The sequence below is a fragment of the Geotrypetes seraphini genome, chromosome 7 (genome assembly GCF_902459505.1).
Source record: "Geotrypetes seraphini chromosome 7, aGeoSer1.1, whole genome shotgun sequence".
NCBI classification, from domain to species: domain Eukaryota; kingdom Metazoa; phylum Chordata; class Amphibia; order Gymnophiona; family Dermophiidae; genus Geotrypetes; species Geotrypetes seraphini.
In genome coordinates this window covers 27,483,623-27,497,255 of record NC_047090.1, presented here as the reverse complement: position 1 = coordinate 27,497,255, position 13,633 = coordinate 27,483,623, and the positions used below count along the sequence as shown (strand labels likewise).

Below are 13,633 nucleotides of genomic sequence, written 5' to 3'. Positions count from 1 at the left end.
ACCTGGAAGGACAGCAACATAGTCATCTTCAGAACCAAAATAAGTTCCCGGGGAGGGGAGGCAGTCCTACCGCATAAATCCCCGGTACAAGTGCTCCCCGAGAGGACCCCTCTAACCAAAAACAGAATAAAAAAGAAAGAAAAAACACAGTCTCTCACAAGTAGTCCCACGCACAGGAACCTGGAGACATCATCAGGGACCCCAAGGGGCCCCTCCCCTCGAGGTAGAAACTGAAAGAAGAAGAGGGTAACAACGCAGTTCCATCGGGTCCAGGTCATCCATCAAGTAAAGATCAGTGGGATCTTCAGAAGAGGCCTACTGGGCGGGGAGGCTCTCGATGAAACGTTTGAGTTCCTCCGCCTGGGACACAGTGAAGGTGCGATTTTCATGGGTCAGACGAACCTTAGCAGGATATAAGAAAGCAAATTTGATTCCCCGTGCGACCAGCTGCGAACAATATGGTGTGAAGGTTCTGCGTTGTTCAGCCACCTTAATAGAGAAATCTTGAAAAATCAGAATCTTGGCACCCTCATATTCCAGACGCCGGGACTTCTTAAATAGCTCAAGCAGACGGGCTTTGATAGCATAATTATGAAATCGGGCCAGCACAGCTCTCGGTCTACCAGCGCTCTCGTGCTCCCGTCGCTGTCCCACCCGGTGGGCTCGTTCCACCACCACTGGGCCCACATGCTCCGGGAGGCCCAACTCCTTCGGCAGCCACCGCTCCACAATATGGAGGAGCTCAGGATCCTTAACAGACTCAGAAATTCCGATGAGCCGGAGATTCTTCCGTCGGGCTCTATTTTCCTGATCTTCAACTTTCTCCATGAGCTGACCAACTTGGGTTTCCAGCAGAGCAAGCCTCCCATCTGCTACCCCAGCACGATCCTCCTGGGCCGACATCCTCTGCTCCACGTGCTGTAGCTGAGCAGCTTGTCCCGCCAGGGTGTCCTTCAGCTCATCCATGGAGGCATGCAGTTTAGCTAGTTTGTCATCTAGCAACTGCGACAAATGCCTCATGGACACCTGCAGCACATCGTCGGATCGCTCGGTCGGGACGTCGGTTTGCGTGCCGGCCATCTTGCACGCTGGGCTCCCACACTGCTTCGCCGGCCGAGAAACTTTCGGCGGCATGCCCCGCGGCCAAAACTGCATTCTGTGCCTCCCCGGACCTCAAAACAGTGCCCCTGTACTAGCGCCTGCACTGGCGTTTAAAAGTTGAAGTGTGCACCCGGCATGGGCGGCGATTAGGGGGGGAGAAGCCGGGAAGTTGGAGCGGAGCTCTGCGCACGGACGTCCGCTCAGGAACCCGCCATCACGTGACCCCCCGATAATACAATTAATCTGACATGAAATCTGTCCCTCCCCCCATCCTTCTTCCTCAAACACTTTAAGCATTTTATTATACCCAGTAATGCACAACAATAAATATCCCATCCTATTACATATATCTCCTTATTTTTCATAACAACATATTTCCAATATTTTTCCCTCCCTTTTAACCCACAACCTTAACTTATTAGTTTCAGTTGAAAATTCAACTGAAGATAACAGAATAAATTTATCTGGTTATTTTTGCTCCTTAGTAGATGAGACACTAACCTCCTCTTTTCACAAAGCTGCACTAGCGGCTGCTGTGTGGCAAAAGCCCAGAAGCACTTTAAATTCCTATGGGCTCAGGGGTAGTTACTGCAGCGGCAGCCTTTGTAAAGAGGGGGAGGGGGGGTTAAATTTGTTCCCAGCACTGTTGTTGACAATTGAAGAACTATGTGAACCGAGTCGAGCTCCATTGGGAGATGGCTAAGTATATAAACTGAAGAATAGATTAGATTATTCACAAAGACAGAATTTACCTATAGTACCTGAATGCACACCACTTTGATAGCTTTTGGGCTTGCAGACCATATCCTATATAATAAAAGGTTACCGGCGCATGCGCTGTTAAAACAGCGTGTTCCCTGCCACTGTGGTGTGTGATCCGTGGCCGTGTTCCATTTTAGAACCCGGCGGCAGGGAACATTCTGGCCACTCCCCTCCTCCCGCCCTCACTCACCAACTGCTGCTGGGAGGAAGCGCAGGCAAGCTCTCTCCCTGCCGGACCCCTGAGACACGAGTGCCTGCAGGAGGAGGCCCCAGCCGCCACCGCCCGCCAACACCTTCCCAGTCTCCTGAGCTGCGTCCTCGCACCTCCCCCCCCCCCCCCCCCGATTGCCGACCTCGGTGGCCACTGACAAGTGCTGTGTCCCTCCTGCCAAATTCGAACACAGAGAGACACAGCACAGCCGGCGACTCCCCCCTCCCGCCCTCACTCACTGCCAAAACCACCACCTCCTCCTTCTCCCCAGCTCACCCGCATTTAAAATTCAGATAAAAGCGCTGCACCGCGCTACTGCTGACCTCGCCGTCTTCTGTCCACTGCGGCCCGCCCTCTCTGACTACTTCCTGTTTCCGCTAGGGTTGGCCGCAGTGGATAGAAGATGCTGAAGCCAGTGATAGCGCGGTGCAGCACTTTTATCTGACTTTAAACGCGGCGGCTGGGAAGGGAGCGCGGGAAATGCTGATGCTGCACAGGGAAAGCCGAGAAATGCTGCTGCTGCACAGGAAAGGCTGGGAAATACTGCTGCTGCACAGGGAAGTGTGTGTGGGGGGTGGGGGAATGCTGCTTCTGTACAGGGAAGACTGAGAAATGCTACTGCAGCATAGGGAAGTGTGTGTGTGGGGGTGGGAGGTTGGAATGCTGCTTTTGCACAGGGAAGTGTGTGTGTGGGGGGGGGAAATGCTGCTGCTGCACAGGGAAGGCCGGGAAATGCTGCTGCTGCACTGGGGAGTGTGTGTATGGGGGGTGGAAATGCTGCTGCTGCACAAGGAAGGATGGGAAATGCTGCTGCTGCACTGGGAAGTGTGTGTATGGGGGGTGGAAATGCTGCTGCTGCACAGGGAAGGCCGGGAAATGCTGCTGCTGTACTGGGGAGTGTGTGTATGGGGGGTGGGAAATGCTGCTGCTGTACAAGGAAGGGTGGGAAATGCTGCTGCTGCACAGGGCAGTGTGTGTGTGTGGGGGGAGGGGAAATGCTGCTTCTGCACAGGGAAGGCCGTGAAATGCTGCTACTGCTGCACAGGGAAGTGGAGGGGACGGAGAGGGAAAGGGGGCCTGGGAGCAATCTTGGTTTGCTTTGGGTGAGGGGAGACAGAAGGGGGCCATGGAGAGACAGAAAGACAGGTAAGCAAGCAGCACGAAAGAAAGACAGACAGACAGGGTGCCAGAGAGAGAACCAGAAAGAAAGAAAGACAGACAGCGGGAGGGAGAAAGACAGAAAGAAAGGAAGAGAGAGACAGGGGCAGGGAGAGACACAGAAAGAAAGAAAGACAGACAGACATATATTCTAGCACCCGTTAATGTAACGGGCTTAAACACTAGTATAATAAATAAACAGTAACCAGGCCACATTAGTAAGAATGACCAAACATGAACTTTCTAAGAGATAAAATCATCAAAAATGTTTTACCTTGTACTGGTATTATTTATTGAACTGTTTGCATTTTTTCTCATTATGGCCCCCTTTTAACTAGCTGCATTAGGGTTTTTTTTTATCGCAGGCCGCTGTGGTAAACGCTCTGACACTCATAGAATTCTTATGAGTATTGGAGCTTTTACCACAGCGAACCGCAATAAAAAACCCTAATGCAGCTTGACAAAAGGGGGTCTTTATGAGGAACGGATTGGTAGAGTCTAAGAACTACTGCCTAGTTCCAGTCAGGAATAACTTTTATATGCATCCTTGTTGCAGAAAACTCCAACAGAACAGCTGTTATTTGCTTATGACATTCTAGAGAATGCAATTAATGAAATGGCAAAGGGTCGCGCAGTGACTAAGTTATCGAATGAAACATCAATAACTGACAATTATCCGATACAGGTAAGAGCTGTTCCATTATTTTGAGCATTAGTTTAAATAGGTGGCAGATAATTATGTTTTTTTGAAAGAAAAAAAAAAGAAACTGGATCTTCATGTTACCCAGGAATTTGTTCTCTTCATTTATATCAGTGTTTCCCAAGTCGATTCTGGAGTACCCCCCTTGCCCCCTTGCCAATCTGGTTTTCAGGATATCCACAATGAATATGCATGAAAGAGATTTGCATATAATGAAGGCAGTGTATGCAAATCAGTTTTATGCATATTTATTATGGATATCCTGAAAACCTAATCGGCAAGAAAGTTCTCCGGGACCGACTTGGGAAACATTGTTTTATATCAATTTGCAGAGTCCAGTCATCAGAGTGACAGTTCATATCTTTTAGGGTTATGCACCAGGGCTCCTTCTGGAACCCTGAGGGAGATGGAGGCAGCCTCCCTCCTATAAGCTTTAAATTCAGTCACTAGATCAGGGGTAGGGAACTCCGGTCCTTGACAGCCGTATTCCAGTCAGGTTTTCAGGATTTCCCCAATGAATATGCATGAGATCTATTTGCATGCACTGCTTTCAATGCATATTCATTGAGGAAATCCTGAAAACCCGACTGGAATATGGCTCTTGAGGACCGGAGTTCCCTACCCTTGCACTAGTTGTTGCTGATAATGTTTAGAACTCCTTTCGCATAGGAGCTTGAACGCTACATCTGTAGCTCCTCTGGTCTGGGGAACTGAAGAGCTTACTCAACAACAAACCCAGATTCTATATTTGGCAACATGCGGCACAATTGCTGAGCCACTACGCCAGGGGTGGTCAACTCCGGTCCTCGAGGGATGGAATCCAGTCGGGTTTTCAGGATTTCCCCAATGAATATGCATTGAAAGCAGTGCATGTAAATAGATCTCATACATATTCATTGGGGAAATCTTGAAAACCCGACTGGATTCCGGCCCTCGAGGACCAGAGTTGCCCACTGCACTAGGCTAACCTCATCATTAGTTTGTTAAAGTAAAATGTTACTAGAGAACTTTTTATTAATCAGTATCAATAACTTATAGGGAAAGAAACTATTAGTAAGTCTGTGTGCAAACTTATCTTCTTCAGAGGTTTTATATATTTTGTTACTGTTTACAAAATCTCCTTAAGTAACTACAAATCTTAAAAAAAAGAAGAAATGAACCAAGTTTGTCTGCAGTTTGAATGGGCACACTGTAATTAGCAGGTAAGACCTAATTTCTCTATCATTGGGAACTAGCTGCATATTTCTTTTATTTTAAAAATTTAGACCTATCAAACTTATAACTTTAGGCCAGTGGTCTCAAACTCGCCAGGTACTATTTTGAGGCCCTCGGTATATTTATCATAATCACAAAAGTAAAATAAAACAGTTTCTTGATTTTATGACTCTTTAGCTATAAATTACAATATTATTATTAAGACTTAGCCAAAAGGAAAGATTTATAAACAATAAAGAGTTTTACCTCATGCAAAATTGTCATTTCTTTAATAAAACATTAACTATTTTTTCTGAGGCCCTCCAAGTAGCTACAAATCTAAAATGTGGCCTTGCAAAGGGTTTGAGTTTGAGACCACTGCTTCAGGCTGACTGATTAGCGCAGGATTAGCAGGGGAGTCCTTACAACCAACAAAATAGGTGGCGGTAAGGACTCACGTGGCCATTTTAGACTTCAGTGTGACTTCAGTGTGCCGGAAACCCACACACTAAATATAGTGCCGGACACTTTTTAGCATGGCTTTGTAAAGGGGCCCCTTAAAGACAAAGCATTATCAAGGTTCAAGGCTTATTAAAAATTTGTCATACCGTTTACTCTGAAATTCAAAGCGGTGTACAATAAAATTCATTATCAGCATACAATGACATAAAAACAATTGATTAAAAACAGAACATATCATTATGGGGAATACGTCAGTAAAAACAAACATACAAATACCAGACAAACAAAAGTAACAAGAGGAAGAAGGGGAGAACCACAATCAGTAAAGAAAAGAACAAATAAGGAAAGAACAATAAGGAAAGCGTAGACCTGAAAAATAATGAAGAAATTGTTGCCCTAACGAGGGCAGTTATGTCTCAAAAGTGTCTATGAATAGGAAAGTCTTCAACTTAATCTTGAAAGGGCCTATGGAAGTTTCCTCCCTTATATAGTTGGGAATGGAATTCCAAAGGGAAGGTGCTATCACGGCAAAATTATTGGATCTTAAAGTATTAATATATTTTAAGGATGGAATGTTAAGGAGATTGTGAGCTGCAGAACGGAGAGATCTGGAATAAGTAGTTTATCAATAAATTCTGGTTGATTGTATAATCGAGTTTTGAAGGTTAAAAGAAAAAGTTTGGCCATACTAGTAGAGGAACATAAAATAAAAAAATAAAATAAAAGTTAATTATTGCTTAGGGCTCCTTTTATCAAGCAACAGTAGAGCTTTGTACCGTGGGCTGGTGATGTAAATGCTCCAAACGCTAATTCAATTCTTATGAGCATCAGAGCATTTACCTTGCTGACCCACAGTAAAAAGCTTCACTGCTGGATAAAAGGAACCTTTAATTATTTACTTATTTTTTTTTTTTTTTTAACCAGGTGGACTCAAAGGGAGTGAATCAAACAACAAATATTTCAGAATCGGAGACCTCATCTAAATCAACAAGAATGAGCAATTATGTGATGGATTTACACCTTGAGCTCATTCTGGCACAACATCGTGTATCTGTCAAAATTCTTAACCTACTACAAGGTAAGATTTAAGAAAAGAAAAGAAATCTTATGAAAAATTTAACAAGTGCCCAATTTGAACCTTTCAGGCTATCTGGTGAAATTTCACTTACATTCTTTTTTTTTTTAACTCTTTATTAATTTTTCATTCAAAAACAATGCATTAAAATATACATTTACATATAATTAATTTCAAAATTGCATTTACATCAGTCATAGAAATACTTCAAAAACTTTTCCCCCTCTCACCCCAATACAAGAACAAAAACCAAATGCATTATTTCAGACATATAGTGAAAATCAGTTTTCTATACCGTTCTCCCAGGGGAGCTTAGAATGGTTTACATGCATTTATTCAGGTACTCAAGCAGTTTTCCCTCTCTGTTCCTGCAGGCTCACAATCTTTCTAATATACTTGGGGCAATGGGGGGATTAAGTGACTTGCCCAGGGTCACAAGGAGCAGCGTGGGTTTGAACCCACAACCTCAGGGTGCTGAGGCTGTAGCTTTAACCACTGCGCCACACTCTCCCCTTGAACTCATTGATCAGTGAAAACATCAAAATATAATACTGTGAATCCAAGGCTTGTTGAGACAGGTAAAATGACTTTTTGTTGTGCAGGAGTTAAGATATGGAACTCCTTGGTGGGTCAGATACGAAACTGCCGTGAACAGGGCATGTTTAGAAAACTACTTAAGACGCAGTTATTTGTCGATGCCTTTCTCTAGCCAATAATTTTCCTGTCTGGCAGAGTTGATGAATTATTCATGATCTTTACTATGCAAGCTATGGTATTTTTTTGTAGACATGATTTCCGAGGATTGTTTGTATGTTTATTTTATCATGTTTTTGTTTTAAAATTATGTATGTAAATTATGTAAACCGTTTAGCTTTAAACGGTATAGAAAATTTTAAAATAAATAAAACTTCTCTTCTGACACCAGCCACCAAATTCTTACCAGCAGGAGATGGTAAGTCAGCCTTTTTTTATTGCATGGGGTCTGCTTGGTGGCACGAGCTGTGGACATCTTGGAGCTTGCAGCTTATAATGCAAGACTGAGCACATGCAACCGAGAAAGCAGATGTGCTATTAAGTATTGCCTCTCTTGTCTTCTGATTAGGGGGAAGGGTGGATAGTGTTGGATAGCAATTCAGGAGAGTGGGGATAAGTAGTGTAGAAAAAAACGCTGTGCTGTGCCTCTTCTCCTATTGGTCAGGGCAGTGGCATAGCAAGAGGTATATGTGCGGACCACCCTGGTCGCAGTCTTGGTGGGAGCGCCGGCACCTCTCCTCCTCTCCACCCCCTCGCGTATCTCTTGAAATGTTCACCGGCACAAGCAGCATCTTCCACCGCCTACTCGTGTTGTCCTCGGCTCCCTACTGATGTTACGTCTGGGTCGTGGGAGCAGGATGTGACGACAGAAAGGAGCTGAGGCCAGCGTGAGTAGGAGGTGGAAGATGCTGCTTGCGCTGCTGAACATTTCAAGAGGTATCTAATCTATTTGTGTGTCGCTCATACCTATACAAGCTCAAGGCGACTTTAAAGAGAGGGGAGAGGATGGGGAGGGAGGGAGAGAGGGGAGGTGGATAGGTAGGAGGGAGAGTAAGGGGAGGAGAGAGAATAAGAGTGGGAAGTGGAGGTGGGAAGGGGGAGAGGAGAGGGGTATGTGGGGTAGAGAATAGTTGGGGAGTGCATGGCATGGCGATGCTGGGTGCCACTGCCTCCGGGTGCCTCCCTCCCTTGCTACGCCACTGGGTCAAGGAGCAGAGGACATGATGAGCTGGAGACAGGAGATTCAGAGCATTGGGGGGGGGGGATCAGAATTGGTACATGGGCCTTGTGTTTCTGCAGCTAACAATACTCTTGTGCCAGCCCCTAAAATATTAACTCTGTTAGTGACTAATGATAGACTGAGCCCAGAATGTAAGATCTAGGAAGTCAGATAAAATGTCTTCTAAATTTCTCAATACTTTATTTGACTACAATCAGGAAAAAGGTACACTTGGAAGAAAATTGCCATAGTTTTGTTTTAAGTGATTTTATTTTCCTTGAAAGATGAATATGCATTTAGGGGGTCTTTTATTAAGGAGTGCTAGCCAATTTAGCACGCGCTAAGTGCTAACGCGCCCATTATATTCTATGGACGCATTAGCATTTAGCGCACGCTAAAATCGGCCAGTTCACCTTAGAAAAAGACCCCCTTAGTGACATAGGTGATGTTTATATCCATTAAATCCAGTATCCTGTTTCCAACAATGACAAATCGAGGTCACAAGTAGATTCCATGCTGTATATCCCCGATGATAAGCAGTGAGCGAAACTGATGAACAGACTGATGGTCATATGTAACCAGACAAGTTTTTTTAAAGATCATTTTATCTATTGTGTAAAGTAGCAACTTGTCTAGAATCATAGAGCTCTCTATATAAATGTGCATAATGTCACTAATTTAACATATATATCTTACTTAGGTGCTATTTTAAAATTGATATTGGTGCTGGGGAACCCTTTTCCTAATTTTTATTGATTGGATCCACTATTGATCTTTGCAATCTGAAAAAAAATATTATTGCTTTATTTAACAGATGAAGGAAAATCTGTGAAGTCTAAAAAACCATTTTACAGTGAATTTGTAAAGAGCATCAGCTTTTTAACAGGTAACATGTAATATATAAAAATAAATGACCTTTTGCCTTCTTCCATCTTGTTTTATCTTTTGTGACAGATATGAGGGGGTGCTGAAAAGCTTTGAGCCCAACCAAGAAGAGAATGACATGGATATGGGTCAATCAATGATCTGAAACAATGTCAAAAACATAGAATTTCATTTCTGCAAATTGGCACTTAACGAAATAAAATAATACTCTTTTCAGCTATAGTGGCAAAGTAACGCTCAGAATTTAGGAAGTTGGTTGATTGGGCTGAGAACTTTTCAGCACCCCCTCATAGACCAAGTAACGCAAATTCCCTTCTTGGCACAGAGGGTTTTTTTTTTTTTTTTTGCATTCAAGCCCAAAGCTGCCATTCCCTTTCCCTTTTTTGCCTATAGGCCACAAGACCTAGATATCCTGGAGTCTAAGGGGCTGATTCTATAAACAGGCAACCTGATTGTAGGCAGCAGTAGGCATCCTAAAGCTGTCTATCAGCCTATCGGGACACACATTTAAAAAAAAAATAACCTAAGGCAGGAAGGGAGACAGACTGGGACATTTAAGTTCGCCCAAGGCTGAGCGTGTGTATGGTTTTGCCCGGAAGTGATCTTGGACAAACTTAAGTGGCCCTAGGCATCTCCCTAGGGCTGTGACAGATGCCTGAAATGTAGGCCAGAAAAATTCCGAGGGACTTCTTCGGGAGGGGGGGGGGGGGGTGTGAGTCGGTGGTTCCAGCAGGAGGGAATGGGAATCCCTCCTGCTGGATGACTTCTTGGGGGGAGGGGTCAGCTGCTCCTGCAGGAGGGAGGGGGCATCCCTTCTGCAGGGGGACTTCGTGGAGGGGGGGAGTGTGGGAGTGTTCCTGCTGCAGCCACTCAGCTGATCGTGACAGGGGTATTTCCTCCTGATCAGCTGAGCCACGGCTTCAGGGAGGCACGATTCTGTAACCGTCACCTGTGACATGGGTGCCGGTTAGAGAATTGGGGGGGAGGGGTGTTAGGTGTCTGTCCCTTAGGGCAAACTCGATTCTGTATAGGATGCCAGTGTGTGATTCTCAGCCACTTCTTAGGCAGCTGCTAAGACCTGTGTCCTATACAGAATTTCCCCTTAAGTCCATCAATTTTCTAATTAATTGCCTTCTTCGTTGTAGACTGTAATGCTAAGAAAAAGCCATGGGCTACACCCATAGAAAAAATTTTAATGGGGGCGTGGCTTAGCGCGCATACAAAATGGACGTGTGATCGCGGCGCTGCTCTTACCTAGGCAACGGTTGATTAAAAAAAGTTTTCCCCTTTAAGCCGATTTCGGCAAAAAATATCGGAAAGGAGAGCGGGAGCATGGCGAGCACCCGACAAAACAAAAACGAAACTGGTGGAACGGCGAAAAGGCAGAAGCAGGATCAAATTACCCCGATTAAGGTTCCGCTTCCTGCTGAAGAGTCGGAGGAGTTAAGCAAAGCTGAAGTTATGGAGGAACTGAGGCAAATTAAACAAATGCTGAAAGAAAATTTGAGTAATATGGCAGAAATGAAGGAAGAAATACTGAATATCCACAGACAAATGGAAATAACTAACAAAAGAACAACAGAGTTAGAAGCTAAAATGGAGGGTTTAGAATGTGAAGGAAAAAGATGTAAAAATGATAGTTTGGAACTTATTCAATTGAAAAATCAGCTGGAAGATTATGAAAACCGAGGAAGAAGAAAGAATATAAAACTTTTTGGAATACAGGAAAATTTGGAAGGGAAAAATGCCATACAGTTTTTAGAAAATCTAATTCCTAAAATACTGCAGTTGGATTTCAAACAGCCTTTGGAAATAGAAAGGGCGCACAGGATTCCAATAAAAAATATGGAAAATCAAGGGAGACCAAGACCATTAATATTCAAGATGTTAAGATACCAGCAAGCAATAGAAATTTTAAATGCTGCCAAGAAAGATAAAAATTTAAATTATAAAGGGTCCAAAATATGGTTTTTGCCTGATTTTGCTAAAAATACAGCAAACATTAAGAAGAAATTCCTTGATCTGAGACCTCAATTAAAGGAAAAAGGATATAAATATGGGTTATATTACCCAGCAAAAATGAGGGTATCTTGTGGGGATAAATCTTTGTATTTTGTAGACCCGGAAAAGCTAAAGACCTTTCTTTCAAAATCAGAACCTATGTCATTTTAGCACAATGGGTGTTGAAATGAAAAGAAAAATCTTAAGACTGGTTTGGTGGATATTGAACAAAAAGTTTAATGTAAAGAACTATGAGACTTTGGAGTGTTGAAGAAAGAAGAATATGAAATAAAGAACAGGAAATAAAATGGACAAGGGAAAAAGACAATAAAAGAATATAAAGAAGGAAAAGCAAGAAGGATGGACTGGAAAGTCGTGAGACTGAACTTTAGGAGATTGAGGGATGGCTGGCTGGAGTAAAGAGTGATCAGAAAGGAATAAAGAACTTGAATAATTAACAAAAGGAGAAAAGTGAAGAATGGACAAGATAATAAATAGATGGGAAGAAGAAGAAAGCAGAATGGATAGACTAAAAGGATATTAAATAAAATGACAATTGGCAGTCAAGAGACTTAAGAGAGGATGGATATAGCTAAGAAATAAATATGAAAGTTCAGTTAATTTAATAAGTCAGTAAATGAAAAGTAATGAATGAAAGGACAACAAAAAGAAGAATGTAGAATGGACTAATTATAGACAGAAACGTTATATGACATTTAGATGCAAGTAAAGGAAAGGAAAATGAATAATATACAAGAAAGATACATAATATGAATTTATTGGTAATTGAAGGAGATGACTAAAAGATCAAATGTAAAGTTTGATTTTGTAATTTTATAGTTTTAAAAGGATTGGATTTTAATTGGAAAAGAGGAAATGTATAAAAAAAATTAATTATAAAATTAAAAATTTATTTTTCAGAATGAAATAAAAATGTTTATATATAAATAGAAGATAAAAATTATAAAATTGTAAACAATTTTTAAAGAAGTATATGAAGATATGGATATTTGTTTTTAGGTATTAAAAGGATGATAGGGGTTGTGGGATTAGAGTGTATGAGATATAGGAAAAATGATACTACTTTATTAAATATATGTTTATGATAGAATTTTGTTGTATGAAGTAAAATATTGGGGAAATGAATTTAAAGATTGGTGAGAAGATAAAGATGCATTAATGGAATGTTAGGAGTTAAATATGGTTATGTGACCAAAGGTTAAATAACAGATAGAGAAAGTAATTATTTTAAAATGGTAAAAAAAAAAAAAAGATTTTATGATTAGAAGAGAGATATACTAAGATACATTGTGGAGGGTTAGTGAGTTTGTCTGAAGAAATGATAAAGGGGTTATTAATAAATATTGGTTGCCTGGGGGGAGGGGGAAGTTGGGGTTGCTGTTCCAATGTGTGTCCTTAAGCAGTCATTATATTGGGGGGAGGGGGGGAAGATGGGCTTTAAAGGTATTACTAGAATGATTAAGGAAAAGATTAATAAAGGATTGGGTATTTTAGGGGTAAAAATGTGTGTCATTGAGAGAAGTTCTTTAGATCTTAAATATGAAAGAAGGAAGGAAGAAGATTATGATGAGAAGTTTAAAATATATTATGTCTTTTAAGATATTTTCTATTAATGTAATCATGTAATCATGTAATCAAAAGGAAAAAGGTATTAGCATTTTTAAAAAAGCAAAATGTGGATGTTTATTGTTTGCAGGAGACTCATCTGAATATAAAGGAATCACAGAAACTAATGGGTGGGTGGGTGAAGGAATGTTTTTTTGCTCCAGCAGCAGGTAATCTAATCTAATCTAATCTAAATCTTGGGTTTATATACCGCATCATCTCCGCAGATGGAGCTCGACACGGTTTACATGGTTAGGGAAGGAACGGAACTCCAGTGGAATTATATAAGTATGAGAGAAGAGAGGTTGGTGTGAGAGTGCCAGGAGCGGGACGGAGTTACGTTCTGGAGAAGAGCCAGGTCTTCAGATGCTTACGGAATGGTAGAAGGGGGCTCAAATTGCGGAGAGGGGAAGGGAGACTGTTCCAGAGCTGAGTGATTCTGAAAGGGAGGGAAGAGCCAAGTTTACCAACAAGGGAGATGCCTTTTAAGGAGGGGTAGGATAGTTTTAATTTTTGAGTGGATCTAGTGGAGGTAAAAAAGCAGGGGTAGCAGTTCTTATAAATAAAAAGTGTATGGCCAATTTTAAGGTAGTAAATTCAGATCCACATGGAAGATGGTTACATATTGATATGAGTATGGGAAATAATACCCTGACGTTGTTCAATATATATGCCCCTAATTCGAATCAATCAGAATTTTTTAAA

At 42.1% G+C, this 13,633-nt stretch overlaps 1 protein-coding gene across 5 annotated transcripts in view; it reads left to right on the top strand.

Annotated features, from left to right (window-relative positions):
• Positions 1-13,633, top strand: part of CFAP54 (cilia and flagella associated protein 54) — a 440,387-nt gene that overhangs the window by 108,125 nt on the left and 318,629 nt on the right. For all 5 annotated transcript variants that reach the window (XM_033951153.1, XM_033951154.1, XM_033951152.1 and 2 more), the window contains exons 17-19: positions 3,789-3,917; positions 6,513-6,666; positions 9,231-9,302. In XM_033951153.1, coding sequence (XP_033807044.1) covers positions 3,789-3,917; positions 6,513-6,666; positions 9,231-9,302 — 355 coding nt within the window. The remainder of the gene's footprint in view (positions 1-3,788; positions 3,918-6,512; positions 6,667-9,230; positions 9,303-13,633) is intronic.